Raw genomic sequence first — 21,066 nt, 5'->3', positions numbered from 1 at the left:
GAGCAGAGGTTCTCAAACTTTAGCCTGCGTCACCTGCAGGGCTTGTTAAAACACACGTTTCTGGGCCTCACCTTAGAGTTTCTGATTCAGTTCTGGCTAGGGACCTGAGAATTTTCATTTCTTACAAGTTCTCAGGTAGTGCTGGTGCTGTTGGTCCAGGGACTACGCTTTGAGAACCTTTGATTTAGAGAATGTAAGAGAAAACTGAGTGTAAGAATATCGCAGTAAGATTGTTTAAATATAGGTTCAACTACATGCATGAATCAGTAGTTTGTGTTCTTAAAAAAGCATGGCAGTAAAAGCCTCCCATTGCCTGTAGGAGGTTACTTTTGACAGGGAGTTCACATATGTGTTGCTGCTGTTAATATCTATAAAAAGAGCTTGGTTACTTTCCTCAAAATGACTAGTTGAACATAGTGATTTCATAAAAGTTAACAGGTATCAAATGCTGCAAGGTAAAAACTTGTTAAAAATTGTATCAGTTGTTATACTGTTTTATTAGACATTAGATGCTTTGGAGACTTTTCAAGGAAAACAAGCTAAAACCATTTAATCAGTGATTTGCTTTCAGTGTCAATGAGGCTGTTCTTCATAGTCACAATCATGCCAGATAATAACAGATCTTAAAGGAAAATTTATATTATCGATGAGATTAAAATAATCTTTATTTGTACTGTACTCAGTTAGCTCTGTTTAGATTTATATTGTAGGAAATCCTGACAGATAGTTTCACACTGATTTTTATATTGTGAGAACGTTTTAATTTATACTGTAAGAACAATTAGTAATTAAAATTTAGGGTGTTTTTCTAAATGCATACATCATTTGATAAGACCTGTAACATCATTTGCTATTAAATTCAGGTAGCCATCATTAACAAGTAACACAAATTGTTATTACTTAGAATATTTTATAATTTAATAATTGAAATTAAAATGCAGGAATTTATTTAAAAGAGGTTGATTATTTTGCCCTGTGTGTGATCAAATTCCAAAGGCATGGTTTTAAGGATTTGTTGAGGGGAAATGTGAACCCCTCTCCATGTATGATTCTTGTTGGTGGTGTCTTGTTTACGATACAAATTTCTTGTGTGACAACAATGAATGTCAGGTGAATGGTTAGGAGCCATGCTCATGATAGTTGAACAGCCACTCCCTTTTGAGAACCAGAAAAAGGGCATAGGAATCCCAGATGCACAACATAAATTCTGAAGTTTGTACTCAAATTATACCTTCTCCTACATCTTTTTAAGAACATAATACAAAGTGGGTGCAGAATAATCTGTTATTATAGGAGCGTGGGTGACTGCATAGTCGTTTACATTTGGCAAACTTCCGAGTTACTTGGAAATGGAGCACTAAGGTTATTGTTGAATTAAGAAGGTAGGAAACTCTCTGCAAAGCTCCAGGGAACAATCACTCAGTAAACATTTACAGGCTCCTAGGTTATGTAGCTGTGTGCCTTTATGGAATTTTTCTGCATTCTCTACGTAAGCTATGCGATCCATAGGAGGCTGACCTTCAACATGGCACAGTGCCAATTTTGGTAGGCGGTGTGCTTAATTCATAAAGAATTCCAGGGCTTCCCTGGTGGCGCAGTGATTGAGAGTCCGCCTGCCGATGCGGGGGACACGGGTTCGTGCCCTGGTCCGGGAAGATCCCACATGCCGCGGAGCGGCTGGGCCCGTGAGCCATGGCCGCTGAGCCTGCGCATCCGAAGCCTGTGCTCCGCAACGGGAGAGGCCACAACAGTGAGAGGCCTGCGTACCGCCAAAAAAAAAAAAAAAAAAAGAATTCCAGTATACTAGCAGGAACAATTTAAGTGTTTTAAAAAGAATTATGTGACTGATACAATGACAGTCAACAAATGTTTAAGTTTCTGTGCTCAATGGTGGTGGCAGTGTAGTCTCTACTGAGGCAGTTCTTGGTGTGATTTTAAGCCTTGCCTCGACCATGTAGCTCTCAGGCTTGGTTTTTTAGTCTCCTGGATTTAATGGTGTGAAGATCTCATCAAGATCTCAGTGAAAGCTGTTTTGGTGGAATAATGGGACTGGAAGTCAAATTAGAGTGATTTGAGGAATGCTGTTTGCTTTGAAGGTGCTTGCTTGCTTTCTGAAAAACACAGGCACGTTCATAAAATGTAAGCATATTAACATCCTTTAAACAGTCCTATATAAGTAATGCTGGAATGCTTTCCAGCTATCTGTGCGGACGTTTGTTTGTCACCTTTGTAACCTGTAAACCTATTAGACTTGGAGATATGACTTTAAAAAAATTGTTCCTATTATTTATTATCAAAGAAATTATACTTTGAGAAGGTTTTAAAAATATTCTCCGAGTGAGGAGTTTCTCTAAATTCTTGTAGCCTTTTTTGCCTGTTGATATTTGCCCATCTCAGGTTTATTTTTTAAATGTATAGTTACAGTTTCTGCAAGGTGGTAAACTTCTTGGGAGCAGATAATTTTTCTCGCACTTCATAGTTTTAGGATTTGGCACAATGCCTTGCTTACTTACAACTGGAGGCTAAACATATGCATGTATCCTCTTCACGTATAAGAATTAGCTTTGGTGTGTATTCCAGTCATTCCTAACAGTAGATGTTAATTTTTTTGTTTTTGTTTTGTTTTATTTGCGGTACTCGGGCCTCTCACTGCTGTGGCCTCTCCCATTGCGGAGCACGGGTTCTGGACGCGCAGGCTCAGTGGCCATGGCTCACGGGCCCAGCCGCTCCGCGACATGTGGGATCTTCCCGGACCAGGGCACGAACCCGCGTCCCCTGCATTGGCAGGCGGACACTCAAACACTGCGCCACCAGAGAAGCCCTAGATATTAATATTAATAATAGTACAAATAATATTACTGGCTGCCAGGCACTGTCTTGTGGTGCATTGTGTGCATTATCTCTTTTGATCTTCATTGACTCTCAGTATTGATGACAGACTGAGACAAAGATGGTTCATTTACCTGCTCATAATTTTCTTCTCCAGGCAAAACTGCTTCTCCTAGTTCCCATAACAGTTCTACCTTCACTACAGACCCCAGAGAATAATTTTTAAAATTCCTCTTTCTTTTGGCCCAAACCCTATTAAGGTCCAAGTAAGCTGGTTCTTCTGAAGTAGAATCCATGCAAAAGGTTTGAGGTGAAAATTCTTTACTTGGTACTTTTTGTGAACTTAAACGCTGTATCTCTGCAAAATGTTCAAAGCATGAACCAAGTGCTGTTGCTTCCAAGGAAATCTGGCCTGAGAAAATGCCCCTCTTTAATCATCTCTACCAAAATTTACTTCTTGTTCCTCATATATGTGAGTATTGGTTTTAGATCTTTATTATAATGTCCGTATATAAAATTATTAAAATCAGAATGACCGCTGAAATACAACAAAGTGACTTAAAAACAGGTATTTGGTTTTTGATTTTACAAAGAAAACTGGCGTATGTTATTTATATTTTACCACAGCTTACAAAACAAACTGGGTCCTAGAATAGGTGATATCTCCGTACAGCTAAGTGAAACTGTGGAACGTGGGGAACATAGAACTTGCGGTCAGCTGTAGCTCTCTATCTTTTACCTTATTCAGTGGAGCCTATGATGTTTGAGTTCTCTGACAGTTATAGAGAGAGAGGAAAGTGTGATTTCATTAGAAGAAAGGATGGGCTAGAAGCTCTCATGAGACTGATTTAGACGTATACGTCCAGGGAGCTGAGTGTTTCTTGGAATAGATTCCAAATGCCAAAGAAATACAGCCCAATTGTAATATCTTGCACTTAGACTCTTAATTTTTTTTTTTAGACTTTTAATTTTAAAAAGTGTTTTTATGTGCTCTTTAATCTCATTTTATCTTTATAATGATGTGAGTCAGCAGTGATTATTCTCATTTTGGATATGGGGAGAATTGAGGCACAAATAAGAAAGCCAAGGTCTTATAAAAAATTAGCAATGGAGCCACAAACCCAAATGGCATGGACCCCTCCCTTCCAGAAATCCTCAGCATACTTCACTGTTTCCCATTAAGCTGTCTCTACACCTTCTGTCTCCTCTAGGGAGGTCCAAGACCCTACTTACATCCCACAAGAGCCAGCTCTATGGCTTAAATGCCATCCATTCTCTCCTGGTCTGTCCACTCAGATGCTGGGAATACTAAAAGCATTTCACAGAAGCTGGACAACTAGCAAGTAAGGGGATTCATTAGCACTGTGACACTCAGCCATCCATTTTCTTGGAGTGTTCTCTTACCAACAATTTTTAACACAGGGAAGACTATACTTTCTGAAATGTGGTTTGTGATTGTTTTGATTCATTTTTCTTCTCTTATGTCTACATTGTTCTACTTTTTCTTGAAATTTCTTATGTTTTCAGTCCTTTTATGAGGATTTCAGGAACACTATATTTTTCTTTTTATTTTATTTTGATGGTAAGTGAGTCCAAATAAGATATTCTGATTTGGTATTCTTGATACCATATTTTACTGAATTTACTTCTATTTTTCTTGAATCCTTTTGCCTATTTTATGCTCACTACTCTGTGTTGATTTACTCCTGGAAATTTTATTCCAGAAGAAGATTTTCCTATTTGTAACACAAACATGATTAGGCTGTTATTTTATTACCTTTCAGATGTTCAGATTATGACCAGTAATGCCAGTTGCAAGATTACATGACCATTGATTACACCCCCAGAATTTTAGAGGTGCATACACCCACTGTATGCAATGATAAATGTCTTTTCAGGTGTAGCTTCCAATAGTTTTTTCTTCATTGGCACTCACCCATTGTCAAACGTAATTTGAATTGGATTGTGAAGAGGACGAAAGCCTACACAGTTGGCCAGCATGCCCACTACACGGAATCGCTTCCATATGGCCGTAGAGCCATCCTTGCCTCTCAAAATAAAAACTCATAATGGAACATTCCGTTCTGTTAACGCGCACACACACACGCACAGTATAAAATGGGATCCATGATCACAGATTCCAAAAAAGGTTTTGTTTTCAGCTTTTTTTCCAAACCTATACATATGGTTCTTTTTTAATAAGGTTCTTCGTTTTTTAATTGGGAAAGTTACTATTGTAATACAAATTGTCTAAAGTTAAGATGATGGCATCTACTTGCATTTGACCAGAGATACAAGAGAAGTCAGGATATTTTTGTTGTCTTTTTGACTCGGAAAGTCAGTTTATTGGGTGATTACAAGTTTGCAAGAGTATCTGCCTTCCTCAGCATTCCAAATTAAATAAAGGAAATATGCTTTCTCCAGTTCTCCATCCTCCAATGTGCTTAGAGAAATGATGAGAATTGATATCTTTAAAAATTGAATGAATTAAGGCATAAGCATCATCAAATCTATTTCTTTGGTAGATGTCCCATTTATTTATCCCTTCACAAGCCTATCCAAGTCCAATATTACTGCGTTTTAAAGGAAATAAATTTGTAGTAAGGTAAGACTTGTAGGGAGAAGAGTAAAATGTCAGAGATAGCTCCAAATTTCTGTTAATAAATATGGAGTTCGAATTTCATACAGAAGACCATTCCTTCTCTCTCCTTCTGAGTTAGTATGGAGGATAAGCTTCTCCGGCAGCAAATAGTTAGAATAGCAGTGTAGCAGTCTACCTCTTACTTCAGATCTCACAGCTTAATGTGTTCATTCCACAGCAACCAAGATGTAGGTGAAACCATCAGGAAGACCCCAAAACAAGCATCCTTTAAGGCAAAGACCACAAAACAAGGCAAAATTGGAAAACTATGACACTAAATAAAACTTCCCAATAGAAAATTGTCGGAAGTAATCATTCATTCCCTCCCTCCTTCCTTCACTCACTTAGCAGGTATTTGGGAATTTAATGTGTGCGCTCTAATAGGTAGGGGTGGTGGAGTCTGAGGAAGTGGTGACTAAACTGCTCTCTTTTTTTAAAACTCATAGATAATTAAAAAAAAATTTTTCCCCAAATTTATTGAGGTATATTTGACAAGTAAAATTGTGAGATAGTTGAAGCATACAATGTGATGATTTGATACACATATACTTTGTGAAAGGATTCCCCCCCATTGAGATAATTAACAATCCATCACCTCACATCTTTCCTTCCTTCCTCCTTCCTTTCTTTTTTCTTTCTTTCTTTCTTTCTTTCCTTCCTTCTTTCCTTCTTTCTTTCCTTCTTTCTTTCTTTCTTTCCTTCTTTCTTTCCTTCTTTCTTTCTTTCTTTCCTTCTTTCCTTCTTCCTTTCTTCCTTTCTTCCTTTCTTTCTTTGTCTGTCTTTCTTTCTTTACATTTAAGTTCTACTCCCGGCAAATTTCAGTTATACAAGTGTTATCGGCTGTAGCCACCATGTTATACATTAGATCCTCAAACTTTATTCATCTTATAACTGAAAGTTCATACACTTTACCAATCTCTATTTGTCTCAACCCCCAGCCCCTGGCAACTGCTTTTCTATGCACTGTTTCTATGAGTCTGGCTTTTTTTTTTTTTTTTAGATTCCACATATGAGTGATACCACGTGATGCTTGTGTTTCTCTGTCTGACATTTCATTTAGCATAATGACCTCCAGTGACCTATTCTCTTAAAGAAAGGATTGATATGAAAATTAGGGGTAAGAGGAGATAAAGTGTGCTATGGGAAAATGATATAGTACGTGCAAGAGCCTAAAAGAAATCTGGGAGTTGAAACATGAGTGGGAAATGTGGTATATATGAGGGCTGAGAGAGAAAGTCAGATCCTATGGGACCTTGTGAGCCATATTAAAGATTTCATTTTAAGATGTTTATCCTAAGCCCAGTATGAGGTGGAGGTGGGAGGTAGAGCAAGACAAGATTTGGATTTTGAAAAGCTCACCTGCTGCAGTTCAGAGAACAGCTTGGAGGGAGGCCAAGACAGATGCAAAGCAAAGTATCTGGAGACTGCTACAGAGGTTGACTCTAGACAGTCGGTGATATTAGTTAGAGTGGAGTGCTTGCTGCTACCTTAGATGATGGAGAAAGGGAACTGCTTTGAGAGACATGTAGGACCTCTTTCAGAGCACTTGGTGATGATGGCAGAAGGGAGGTGAGAAGGGGGTGGTACAAGGATGACTTTTGGATTTCTCCTCTGTCAGTATGGATGGTGATGTAGTCCATTGATATAGAGAACATGGGATAAGGACAAGGTTTTGTTTTTGTTTGGGTGGGAAGGAGGGTAGAGAGCATGAGTTGTATTTTAAGTGCTTGTTAGGCATCCAAGAGGAGGTTTTAATGGTAAGTCTGAGCTGCAAGTCTAGAGCTCAGAGGAGAATTCTGGAATGAAATGAAGACATTTATGGGTCATCTGACAGAAGTGGTTATCGAAGCAGTGGACTTGAATGAGACTGCCAAAGCAGTGAAGCCAGGGAGAAGTGGAAGAGGGTCTAGGTTTTAAGGAAATTTTTCAGATTGGAGAAAGTGAGGTGATAAAGAAAATATAGGATATATGGCCAAAATTTTGAAAAATTTATAGTAATTGTCCAGAGGACTGTGGATTCTTTTTTTTTTTTTTTTTTTTTTTTTTTTGTGGTACACGGGCCTCTCACTGTTGTGGCCTCTCTCCTGTTGCGGAGCACAGGCTCCGGACACGCAGGCTCAGTGGCCATGGCTCATGGGCCCAGCCGCTCCGCGGCATGTCCCGTGTCCCCTGCATCGGCAGGCGGACTCTCAACCACTGCGCCACCAGGGAAGCCCGGACTGTGGATTCTTAACGTACAGTGAGTGAAAAATAGCAGGTCTGGAAGAACTAGAATGAGAACCAATCAAGACCAGCGTAATAAGCAGTTGATTTAAACTTGGACAGGCTTCAGTTTAGCAGTGGTTAAGAGCAACATCTCTGGGGTCAGACAATCTTGAATCCCGAATCCTGCCCCCATCACCCACCTCCTACCCTTGTTATTTAGGGCAAGTTACTTATCATATCTGTGTCTGGATTTACTCATCTGTAAAACAGGAGTAATTATAGTACATAAAATGTAGGGCTGTTGTGAGGATCGAAGTATACAGCACAAACCATGACACATAACAAGCGCTCTATGTTAGATGCTGTTGTCATTTTTATTCTTTTTGTGGACCTAAGATTAGAGTCAGACATTTTCTTGTTGTTAAAATAAGGAAACTTTGTCCCAGCTTTCGACAAGAGAATCCTGAGTTTGACTGATTAGACTATCTTAAATCTCTTGCCCAAACTTGAACCACTCATTGTATCTAAGAGGATCGAATGTGTTGATTGGCTTAAGTTATCTGATGCTCTTCCTGGAGCTGGAAGCTGAGAAGTTCAGCTTTGCTGGAATTACATGAACTATGTGAGTAAAGACAGATACTCTAAGGAAAAACCGGGATGCTTTCAAAAAAAGGGGAGGGATCCTGGGTAGGCATCAACCAATACCTATTACTATATATTGGGCCCTCCATTTAAAAAATTCATTATAGATTATATTAGTTGTATACTACATCTGTTTATTTGGACTGTTGTTTTTTTGGACTCTGAATAAAAAAAACAATTCATTTGCTTTCTTCAGTTTTAAAATTTCATTTACTTTCTTTTAAAATTCATTTGCTTTCTCTATATTTGTTTAAAAATTCATTTGCCTCTCATTTTTTGTTGACAAATACAAGGAGATTAACTATATAGTTATCAGTAATGGCTTAACAATGTAATGAGGTATTTATTCATTTTTGTAAAGTAAAACACGGAGATAAATGTTTCCAGTATTTTGGTGTTATGTGAGAATGAATAGAACATCGCCAGCCATCTCATCTCCTTTGTAGAATGAACTGGTGGTAAGTCACCTGTTAAATTTAAATTTTAAACGAATAAAGGAGAGAAGCATAAATCTAAGTTATTCATCATTGTCAGGAATTGAGGGTAAACTGTTAGAAGCTGTTTATTGGGTGCTTACTGTGTACTCAGCAGAGTTCTCATTGCTGTGGAGGATTCTAAACAAGTGTCAGGCAGGAAGCTGCTTTTAAAAGTACATAGGCTACCTGCAAAGTCAGGACAAATACACCAGGAACAAAGGCAAACAACAGAAGATGGTAGATGATTTCAACCTTCCTCTCTAGACTATATTCAAGAGAAGAAGGTTGAAATTGGCCAAATTCTATGAATGAAAAATTCTCAGAGGACCTGAGCCCATCACTGAAAGTTCTGCAGAGGGGAAATTGAAACAGAAGACTTTCCACATGGGAAGATTAGTTACAACAGTGATGGGAGGTATAATTGAGCTTGGTGAGTGTAGAAATATTGGTGAGACAAGCTGGTCTGGAACAACATCAGAATGTGCATTGAAGGTTTGTTCTTAATATGCCAGTGGAGCTAGGGTATAAAAGGTCTTCATCTTTAGCCATGGTTTGTGAAAAACTGATGTTTAATTATGGTCAGTAAGATGACAATCAATTCAGGAAAGCGTTGAAAATAGTTTTAGGAAGATTAGTTCAGGTTGATGTATAGGGTGCACTGGAGTGAGTAACTTGAAGTATGTAGAATAGTTAACGTTTTCTTGGTAATTTATCCATGAGGAGGTGAAAGCGGTGATTATGGGAATACAGTATTTTCAGTGGTGTTTCTGATTGCTGGCAATACCCAGACATGATAAAATACTGTCTGCCAAATTTGCTGCTAAAACACATGACAGTATAGTGTAGTAGAAAGAACATGAGCTCTAGAATTAGTTATACGTGGATTCAAATCCCAGCTCCACGTTGTAAGTGATGTGAAACTTTAGGAATGCTTCCAGTCCCTGTGAGTGTTAATTTCCTTAAGTCATGTAGAGATATATTACTTATTTCACTGGGCTGTTAGGATTAAATAACAAATATAAAGTGTGTAGCTTTCTCTCCTCGCTACCACCACCCCAAATTTCTTAATCACTGGAAATAAAGACTGGAAGAATCCTTATACCTAAGAGGGCACTTGGACATTCTTCATTAAGCAAGTCAAGGCATTTCCAATGCTGTCATTTCTAGTGAAGAGCTTAAGAAAAGGCTAATTGTCCAATTAGTGTTTGTTCTCTGAGGTAATCTGATCCTGGTTGAAGGGGACAGCTGAGGGGAGTGGAAAGAGCACTGTGTTTGGAGTCCTTCAGTGTTCAGACCCTGATCACATCACTTACGGGTGTACCCTTGGATGAATGACTATGAGCTGTAGTCTTAAATGGCCCTAATAGCATAGGGGTGGGGATGAAACACGATGACATAGTAAACACTCCATAAAGTTTAACCTTCCTAGAAAGATTTAGTACATTAATCATTTTAATGTCATCTAATAGTTTAGCTATTTAAAGTTTAGCTATTTAAAGAGGACCTTTGGAGAGAAGAGGTTAAAATAACTTATAATATCCTAACCCTGGTAAAGAGTTGTCATGTTCTGATTATCTGAGAAAATTTGTATGACATTTTAATTAATAAAATGCCTTCTTAACTTCCAAGCAAGCGCATAATCGTATCTTTTGTTCTTTTGCCCTGAGCACACCCGCAAATTACAAAGAGTAGTCTTTATTTTTGTGACTACAATTAGTACCCATTGGTTTTTTTACATCCTTTGCAGCTGTGCATTTACAGTATATTTAGGGAAATAATTTGAATTATCCTGACCTTAAAGCTGTGTGATAACTTTGGGATGCTTTCCAAACTTCTCTCTCATAATGCTAATTCAAAAGAAGAAGACGATACATAGTATTTGGAATAGAAACTAGAGTAGTAATTCCCAACCAGTGCTAGCCGGTGTGTGACAAAAAGCCTACTACCATGTCATAGCTAAGGCTGCTGAAGAATTCTGCTTTGTGAAAAAATCTAAATCTTAACAGTGACCTTCCTGCCAAAGACAAGAAGGTTTCATCAAAAGGGGAATTCTACTTTTGCTAAGTTTAAACCCAGAGCTATCTATAACCATTTCCATTTTCTACTGTTGGGATTGATTGTGTAATCTGTTGATGAGTTTTCCAGTAGATGTGGAGAGTATATGTAATGTTTGTAATGTTCTTATTAACTGGCAAATGGCACAGGGAATTAAGGGTATTATAAATATTTAAAGCTGCAGTTTTCAGACTCTCTTAGATATAAATTGCTCCATCTAAGCAAATATACACAACTACCTACTTTACTCATTCCTTCTTATTAATGGAAAGGCTATGTCATTTTTAATTGCAAAAAACTAAAAGAAAGGTAACACATGACTACCATATTAGGCTACTCTTTCTTTGTGTTTTCAAACAGTGATAGCTCCTAAAACTCACCATTCTACTAGAAGGATCCCTGATATACCTCCTCGGAACACAGCACAGTTTACAAATGATTGTCCCGGTAATTTGGGAATAAGGAAGACATTGCTGAAAGTTATAACTCATTCAACATCAAACAGAGCAGCAGTGTTTAATATTTTATTTTCAGAGTTTTTGGGTTAGATAGCATTTGAAGAGAGTTATATGACTAGAAAATTTGAGAAAAAAAAAAACTGTCCAGGATCTGAATGTCTTTCATAAACAGAAAGGAAGTAGAATAGAGTAAGAGTGGTAAGAGATGTGGTCAGCAAGGTAGGCTGTGGCCAGATCATGTATGACCTTGTTAGACATTGTGTTAGTTATTGCTGCGTAACAAATTACCCCAAACTTTAGTGGCTTAAAACAGCAATAAACATATTATCATCATAGCTTCTGTGGATCAGGAATTCAGTAGTAGCTTAGTTGTGAAATTATGGCTCAGAGTCTCTTATGAGTCTTTAGTGAAGATGTTGACCAGAGCTAAAGCCATCTGAAGGCTTTCCTGGGGCTGGAGAGTTCACTCCCGAGGTAGTTTTTTTCACATGGTTGGCAAGTCATTACTGTCTGTTGGTGGGAAGTCTCAGTGCCATCTCATGTGAGTCTCTCCACAGGCTGCTTGAATGTTAATATGGCATGGCAGCTCATTTCCTCCAGAGCACAGGTCACCCAAGAGAAACCTAGTAATAGGACAGTGACTTTGAACCCTAGCCTCGGGAGTCACACATCATCGATTCCACCATAATCAATACATTAGAAGTGAATTACTAAGTTGGTTCACACTCTGTGGAAATGGAGTTAGGTTGACTTTTGAAGGGAGGAGTGTCAAAGAATTCGCAGCCATATATTTTTGTGTGTGAATTTTTAATTTTTATTTATTTTTTGATTTTTTAAGATGCCATTTTGCCAACAACACAATTCTTTTCCAGAATTCTCTTCACAATTTATACTTAGGTTTTGAGCTTTTAGACATATGCATTGCTCTTTTTTTAATTTTCATTTTATATTGGAGTATAGTTGATTTACAATGTTGTGTTAGTTTCAGGTGTACAGCAAAGTGACTCAGTTATACATGTACATATACATATGTCTATTCTTTTTTGGGATTAACATATACACACTACTATATATAAAATAGATAACCAACAAGGACCTACTTTATAGCACAGGGAACTCTACTCAGTATTCTATAATAACCTTTATGGGAAAAGAATCTGTAGACATATTTTAAAACCACCACAGATGTAGAAAGAAACTTGGATCCTATTTCACTTTATTTATTCATCCATTTAACGAATATTTATTGAACACCTACTATGTGCTAAGATTGTTATGGGCACTGAATAAGGCCTCCCAAAGAGGGTGACACGTGTCAGTGCCTGAAAGATAAAAAGAAGAGGGCAAAAGTTTCCAAGCATCTTTGCCTCTGCTGTGTCCATTTACTTCCTACTAACTTCCTGTTCCCTCCTTAACCTCTGTTACTGCCCAGTCCACTTGGAAGTTTGCTCAATCTCTGGGTTAAAATTTCCTCAGCAGTAAAAGGATGTCTCCTTTTAGCTATAACATTTTAATCTAGAAAAATAGGGCAATTTCTTTTAATCATTGAAATATACTTAATAATTTTAGCAGCGTAGAACTGAAAGTAAGAACAAGTGAAATAACAGTGAGCAGTTACAGAGAAATTAATTTATATACCATTTGAAGTTTCTATAATCAGTTTCTACTCGTTAAGCTTACACTCGATCTATGAAATTTCCTAAAGTATATCTTTAGCTGGGTGGTAATATGTTAGACATGAATTAGAGATCTTTGAAATTTTTAAAAAAATTTTTAGACCTGTAAGAATTCCTTTCAAGATGCATTCTTGCATGAGATTTTACTCATGTTTGGTAAATTTACTTGAAGTTCTTTTTTTAATTCATTAGACTCAGTATTGTGCTTAGAGAACAGAATTCCCCAAGTGATATATGCCTGCAGCAAATACACTCTGACTTTTCACACAAACACCACATTTCTTGAGAGGGAGAATGAAAGAAGAATAGAAAAAAATGGCAAAGCACATTTTCTTTTCTTTAGATCTACCGTCTTGATTTCATTAAGGCCTCCTAATTTCCTCTCAGGTCTGTGTGCTTGGGCCTGAGATGCCTTTCTTCATGGTATCAATTGCTAACTCTTTAGTGCCCTGGCAGCATTTTATTCATGCTTCTCTTTCGGCAATTATAGTATGTCTTGTGCTATGGTTCCATATACGTGTAGTCGGTGAATCTGTTATATTTTCTGCTCTTGAGGGCAGGAACAGTATTATGTTCATATTTGTTACTTGGTACCTAGTCCAGTGTCAAGGAGAAAAACTTTAGAACAAATTTGGTGCTATAAAAAAAGACCTTTTTTTGAAGTCCCCATTACAAGAAAAATTATTTATGGTGATAGATGATAGCTAGACTTACTGTGGAGATCACTTCTCAATATGTACAAACAATAAATCATTATGTTATACACTTGAAACTAATATAATATGTTAATTGCATCTCATTTTTTAAAAAGAGACCTTTTGAATTGAATAGTAACATTGACTTTTTTTTGAATTTTATTTAATTTATTTTTTTATACAGCAGGTTCTTATTAGTTATCTGTTTTATACATATTAGTGTATACATGTCGATCCCAATCTCCCAGTTCATCCCACCACCACCCCCCGCCACTTTCCCCCCTTGGTCCATACATTTGAACATTGACCTTTATGTTAAGATAAAAGTGATTTTGTATGATCATTTCAGGTCATCCGACTGATGAATCTTAATTTATGTAATAGAAGAATAAGGTTATATGTTCTGGCAAAATTATGTCTGAAAAGTTAAGATTCTGTAAAAATAGGTAATATTGATACTTCTTAGAGTTTTGATCCTTATCCAAAACATTGATTCTAAACCATTTATTACTTTTCATACTGACATTATTTGTCTCTATATAATTTCTTTGAAATGACGTACAGATATCAATAGGTTTATTGCATTAAAATGTTCCCCCAAACTGCAATAAATCTAACATTTGATAGGAAGATTATCAGCTCATGTTCATTCAGTTTTCCCAGATAATCCAATTAGCAAAAAAAAAATTTTTTCTCCAGTGGCTAAAACCTGATTACTGGTTCATATATCACTAATGAAAATAGGAACAACATTTTTGGTAATATTATAAGTGTTTGAATTCTCTAAAATATGATGCAATTTCTAGATTTGAAGAAAAGTATTTTAACTTTTTAATAAATCTGAGAAATGTTATCAATAACTAATAACTCATGCAGACTGAAACCACTTCTGATCTTTAAGTGGAATATAAATACATGAACACTAAATGACATTTCAAAATCTCAAAACCATTTCAATGTTTCTAATCCTCACTTCTCATCTGAATTATTACAAAAACTTTCTTTTTACTCCTCCAGACTATTCTCTGGCCATTTTCTAATTCATCCTCCCCTCTCTGGCAAATTAATCTCTTTAAAATGCAAATGTAGCCATGTCAAACCCCTGCTTAAAACCCTTCAGTGACACCCAAGAGTTCAGAATAAAATTCAGGTGCCTCTGGGCTTCCCTGGTGGCGCAGTGGTTGAGAGTCCGCCTGCCGATGCAGGGGACGCGGGTTCGTGCCCCGGTCCGGGAGGATCCCACATGCCGCGGAGCGGCTGGGCCCGTGGGCCATGGCCGCTGAGCCTGCGCGTCCGGAGCCTGTGCTCCGCAACGGGAGAGGCCACAATAGTGAGAGGCCCGCGTAACGCAAAAAAAAAAAAAAAAAAAAAAAAATTCAGGTGCCTCAGCGTGACGGATGGGGGCTGATCCCTGCCTGTCTCGGCCTGCTCACCCCGCTAGTCACGGTGAATTTTCCAAAGATATGGTCAGGGTTTTCTCTTCTCATGAGGTTTCCTGCCTCTGTGCCTAAATTCAGTGTCTTCATATCTTAGCTCAAACCGAATCACTCCCAGTGTCTTCCAAGTATCACTCCCAGTGTTTCCTTCAGATGTAATTTTTTATCCAGTTGAGTTCTGTGTCCTTTTATGTTCTCGTTATACCCAACACATAACTTTTTTTTTTTTTTTTTTTTTTTTTTTTTTGGGTGCGCGGGCCTGTCACTGTTTTGGCCTCTCCCATTGCGGAGCACAGGCTCCGGACGCGCAGGCTCAGCGGCCATAGCTAACGGGCCCAGCCGCTCCGCGGCACATGGAATCTTCCCGGACCAGGGCACGAACCCGCGTCCCCTGCATCGGCAGGCGGACTCCCAACCACTGCGCCACCAGGGAAGCCCCATAACTTTTTTTTTTTGAAAGAAACTAACTATATATGTGTTCACGGAACTGTAATACAATAGTTTGGTTACTTGCCCATCTCAGCCTCTGGACAGTGAGCTCCTAATAAACAGGGAGCTTTCATCTCTGAATCACCAAAGCTGAACACAATGCCTAGCAGTGAAGAGTCAACAAACGCAGTTTTAGTGAATAAATATAAATGAATGGCAAATAATTAATAATTTGCCATGGAGAGGGATAATGTTCAAAATATTTAATAACCAGTTGGTAGAGGCACCTATTGGTCACCCTGGAATTACCCTAACAACAAATAATGCTGTTCTTGTACGCATCCTTCCAGTATCAACCTGGGCTCCGGATCTCTTTGACTTTTTTATATCAAAAAGGAGAAAATGCATATACTTTCATACCTACCTGCAGCCAGACCATTTTAGAAAAACGTGGAGACATAATATATTGGAAAGCACTTGGGTACATGGACACAGGAGCCAATAATCCTGTGTGGCTGACCTATTTATGTGGGAAGATAAAAGCTTTCCTATAAAATTTACAATGGTGTTAAAGTGCAGCCATGCCCTTTCCCAGTTACCCAGAGGTGTGCTTCACATTCTCTGGTGGACTAGTTCTTGTTAAATAGCCTCAGTAAGTTAAGGAAGGATAATTTCCCACATCTTTAGGACCTGTAGTAAATCTTTACTGCCTTCTCACTTCATACATTTAGTAACAGTAAATAGCTCCCCCTTCTTCTAGCCAAGGTGTTGTCTTAGCTCATGTTACCTTCATCACTTAAATACACTATCGCAAATATTGCAAAAGCTGATTAATCCCTTACTTCCATTCTTGAATCCTGCCATCCCAAACCAAGGCATCTGTGGTCACCAGAGTGAACTTTCCAAAATGCATATGTGATCCCTGCCCAAAACCATTCAGTTGTTCTGCATCACCTAAAACAATGTCCTTGGGGCAGTTTTTTAAATGGAGCTTTTTTAAAAAAGGCATGTACTTTGGCTTCCTGTATGGAGACTACAATTCAGGAGAGGCAAGGTGGTCCCTAGGCATTCTTACAAGTTTCCACAGGAGATTCTATAACACAGCCAGGCTGTGAACCACACATCCACATGATCAAATCCCAACTCCTTTATGGGGAAGAAGGCTGTCCACGTACTGGCTCCTGTCTGTCACTTCCAGTTCACTTATTAGCTGGGAGACTTTGGCCAAGTTACCTAAGTGTTTGAGTCTCAGCTGCCTTATTTCAAATGGGGATAATAATACCAATGTTACAGCACTATTCTAAGGATTAGAGATGATGTTGGGCCATTTAATTTATCATCCAAACTGAGATACTATTAATAATTACTCCAAGATAACTATGCATAAACTTAGACTGTCCTGGGGAAACCGGAGCATGTGGTCATGGTGATTTGAAGCAGTAGAGTCAAAGCATTTCCCACAGTGAATGGCATAGAGCAGAAGTTCAATAAATCATTTTTATTTTTATCGTTCTTTATACGTGCATCCCACTCTGCTGGAAGCCCTTGCATGCTGAGGTTGTGGCACAAGGAGCACATGGTATTCATGATGCCCTCTAACCGAGAGCCTGATCATTTGTCTGTCACTGGCCTTTCCCCACCAGATACTATATGTTGTCAGCCCTGACATTTCTCTATTTTTTATATTTTCCCTTTTCTTTCTCTATTACTCTAGCCCACCATTAATGCTTGCAGGGCCCAGGACAAGACTGCAAAAGAGGTCCACTTACAGTATATTTTTAAAACTAAAAGCTATATATCAAGCTAATAAACTATAAAATAACTTTCTCCTATCCTCCTACCTTGATAAATATATCTTTCTAGCAATAAGATAGGTCTAAATTTAGACTTCTTAGAAACCTTGGAGTTCGTTCCATGCAGATTGGGGCTGATTTTGCACTCTGGCCCCTCTCCTCTCCTCATCCCCTGCTCCATCCACACCACAAGAGCATCATGTGTAAAGGTGTACGCACCCCAGCCTGCACGTTCAAGCTCTGTTCATCTCCTAACTTCCACCCTCCCTCACAAACAACTCTAAGAGTGTGTATTAGACTCCTGTTGCTGCTGTAACAAATTATCACAAATTCAGTGGCTTAAGATAACACAAGTTTATTCTTGTATAATTTTAGAAGTCTGAAGTCTAAAAGCAGTTCTACAGGGCTAAAGCCAAGGTGTTGGCACTTCTGGTTCCTACTTGAGGCTGCAAGTGAGAAGCAGTGTGGTATCTTCTCTCTGACCTCCTGCCTCCCTCTTATAAAAACCTTTTGTGATTGTATCAAGCCTACCTGGATAATTCAGGATAATCTCCCCATCTCAAGATCTTTAACTTAATCACATTTACAAAGTTCCTTTTACCATTAAGGTAACACTTACAGGTTCTGGCAATTAGGATGTGGGCATATTTGGGGGCGTTATTCAGCCTACTGTAGGGTATGCCTACCCGTGGACCCTTGGGAGGATGAACCCAAGGAAGAAATCTGAGCCAGCACTGGAACCACACTTGGGGCTGTGTGGGCAGGAACTCTGGGTGGTTTCGTGTCTGGTGTGTGATCTGGAAGCGGGAGCTGCAGGGTCAGGATGGGCATACCCCCTTGGCCCTCTGGATCCCTTGCCCAGCTCAGCTAGAAGAGGTCTCTGTAAAGTTTAGGACCCAGGACAAGAGCCTAGGGATGGCTCGTCTCTCCTTTCCCCTATTCATCTGGTAACCACAGTCTATTTCCCTTTCTTCTGATCTACACACAAGATTCTGTCAGAGGGAAACACGTAAGCAAATTGTTTTATTCTGTTCAAAGTTCTTTTTGCATCCCTGCCTTTTACTTGTCGTGAAAGAGCCCCATTCCACACCCACTCAATGTTTTTAACCATCCTCACTGGCTTTCCCTTCCTTTGAATCTCTAATTCCATCCTTCCGCCACCTCTTCAGTTCTTAAAATACACAAGGTTTCACCTATTTTCTGTGTTTTAAAAAATATGCTCTCCAGCTAGCAGGTTATTCCTGAATCCTACAAAATTGTCAGTTCATTCCATTTGTAATGTTTCTTAGTTTTAAATTTTCCACCATCATTTGAAACCTACAGATTTTCTTTTGTAATCAAATTTAAAGTTACTTTTCGTGTTCTACTTGTATACTCTGTATTTTGCTCTATCTTGACCATTTTGAATAATGTTTCCACACTTATACAAGGTATACAGAAGAATTTTTCAAAAAAGAAAAAAATTTTTCTCTCCTTATAAATTTTTGGAAATACCTGAAGTTTCATCTATGTTTTTACTCATTCTCATTAATGTGTGGAATTTTTAAAGTAATCAACTGTCTTTAAGACTCTGACATAATTTTAAGAGAATGCTATGTTTTGAGAGTTGATGAATTATTTCACAAGTTTTCTTTTTTAAAAAAAGTTTTGTGGGTTTTTACCTTAATGAAGTATTATATATTGCAAACGATCTAATGAAAAGAAAATATGCCAGTTTATACTTAGTGTCAAACTCATGTTACAAAATTTCAGTGCTTTAAAAAAAAACAACTATGACTATATAATGTTATCATATTACCGTAGTATGTACTCCATGAGGGCAGATGTCTGTCTTGTTTATTATTGTTTCCCAGTGATGGCCCAGCTACCAGTGCTTGGATTTTTATTAAATAATTGAATAAATGAATATGAGAATTAATGAATGATAGAATTTCAGAATGGCTTTTAAAAAGTAATGTAAAGATGTTCAGTATAAATCATGCTACCTCAAGCAGAACATTGAAATACAGATTTTAAAAGTTTTCAATCAGCTTTGCAATCTCTCAGCTTATTCTGATATGAGTAATAATTTATACTTTTAAGGGTGTTGAAATGTATATATTCAAGATAATCGTCGTCTGTTTAAATAGTTTATGAATTGATAAATATAGGTGATACTACATAAATATTACAGATATCTTTATATAGATATTATATATAATGAATGATATATATTATAGAATTATATACATATTAAGATACTAAATATCTTTAGTTTTTAACACAGTGTCGGGTGATAAGAAATGTGAATCTCTGGTGCTGAAATGAAAGCAGGAAATGAGGGGGATATTTCTTCCCTTTCTCCTCATTCTTTCAAAAATTGTGGGTGGGAATTGGTTAACTTTTATTTGTCTAGTTTTCTGATGGTAAATGCTTGTATGACTTCTTCAATGTGAAGGTATGCTATATGTTTCACCATTTCAAAGTTTTGCTTCACAGTATTCTCTCTTTCTTTGTCATGTATTCTTCCCTGGTTTAAACTTTACAAATGGTTGAAGATACCTTTTTCACTGTTTGTCCTCAGAATGGCTTCACTCCTTTATACATGGCTGCCCAAGAGAACCACATTGATGTTGTAAAATATTTGCTGGAAAATGGGGCTAATCAGAGCACTGCTACTGAGGTAAGACACTTGAATTCTTTGATCTTAATGTCCATGCTCTTTGTATCCAGATGCAAAGGGTCTCCATTACCTTTATCCTACGAGTGTTCATGTTACTATTGTAATCTACAACAGTGGCCATGAACGAATGACCCAGTGCACACAGTTCAATGAGTTTATGCCTTGATTTGGGATTCATGTCAATTTATTCTTACGTGAAATCACGCTTCCATCAATTTGCCATTCTCTAGCTTTTGGGAGCTTTATACTATTCTAAAATCAATTTATAGTAAATTTTATCCATCTCTTTTCATCACTGTTTTGTCTTTGTTAGGATCTAATGCAATTCCTTAAAGGAAAGTTTTTTAATGATTAGCAAGAATTCAGAGTTATTTATGTTCACACAATTTCATGAGAAATATGTCATCAGGAAGCTGTTCATATTTTATGAAGTACAAATTATGATATGTGGTTGTGTGACTGATTATGGCAACAACTGAATAGAATGTTCAAAATCAATCCAGTCTCAAAACATTCAGGCCATCTAGGCATAAAAAGGGGTTGGAATGGGCCAACTTAGAACATCACTTTCCTTTTCCTGTGTGTGTTCTCCAATAAGCCGAACCTACTTTGTATTTTCCTTCTCATTTCTGCCTAAACAGATTAAGGAGGGAGTTCAGTGATTGTTTGGAACAGTGATTTTTAAGTGATGCTTAGGATGCTTTAGAGCTTGGAGAAAATGCCTCAGGGGCCACTGGAAGGTTGGGAGTAGGTGACACAGGAGAGGAGGGGAAGAGAGCTCCTTTGGGACATGCCTCTCCTCACCCAAAAGCAACCAGGCTTTAGTTTTCCTATTTCACATTCTGTGGCTCCACTGATAAAATTTTAAAACTCCTGCCCTGGAGTGAAAGGTGACTGGTAGATAGATGGCTGTCACCCAGAAACTATCCTGATAACTTTTAATGTCTAACATGGCCTCCTTTCTGGACAATTAAGTCTTTAGGTGAAATAAACATGAAATCCCTTCTACCCTGCACTGTGGAGAGAGGTCATTTATAATCTGTTAAATTCATGTCCAGGCCCTTTGAGA

The 21,066-nt window shown here is 37.9% G+C and overlaps 1 protein-coding gene across 18 annotated transcripts in view; it reads left to right on the top strand.

Moving 5' to 3' along the window:
• The window catches only part of ANK2 (ankyrin 2), a 689,834-nt gene that overhangs the window by 517,608 nt on the left and 151,160 nt on the right, over nucleotides 1–21,066 (top strand). For all 18 annotated transcript variants that reach the window (XM_073804958.1, XM_073804947.1, XM_033856740.2 and 15 more), the window contains exon 5: nucleotides 19,899–19,997. In XM_073804958.1, the coding sequence (XP_073661059.1) occupies nucleotides 19,899–19,997 (99 nt within the window). The remainder of the gene's footprint in view (nucleotides 1–19,898; nucleotides 19,998–21,066) is intronic.

The sequence above is a fragment of the Tursiops truncatus genome, chromosome 5, assembly GCF_011762595.2.
Source record: "Tursiops truncatus isolate mTurTru1 chromosome 5, mTurTru1.mat.Y, whole genome shotgun sequence".
NCBI classification, from domain to species: Eukaryota; Metazoa; Chordata; class Mammalia; order Artiodactyla; family Delphinidae; genus Tursiops; species Tursiops truncatus.
Note: the sequence above shows the minus strand (reverse complement) of the source record. Positions and strands in the feature narration are given on the sequence as shown.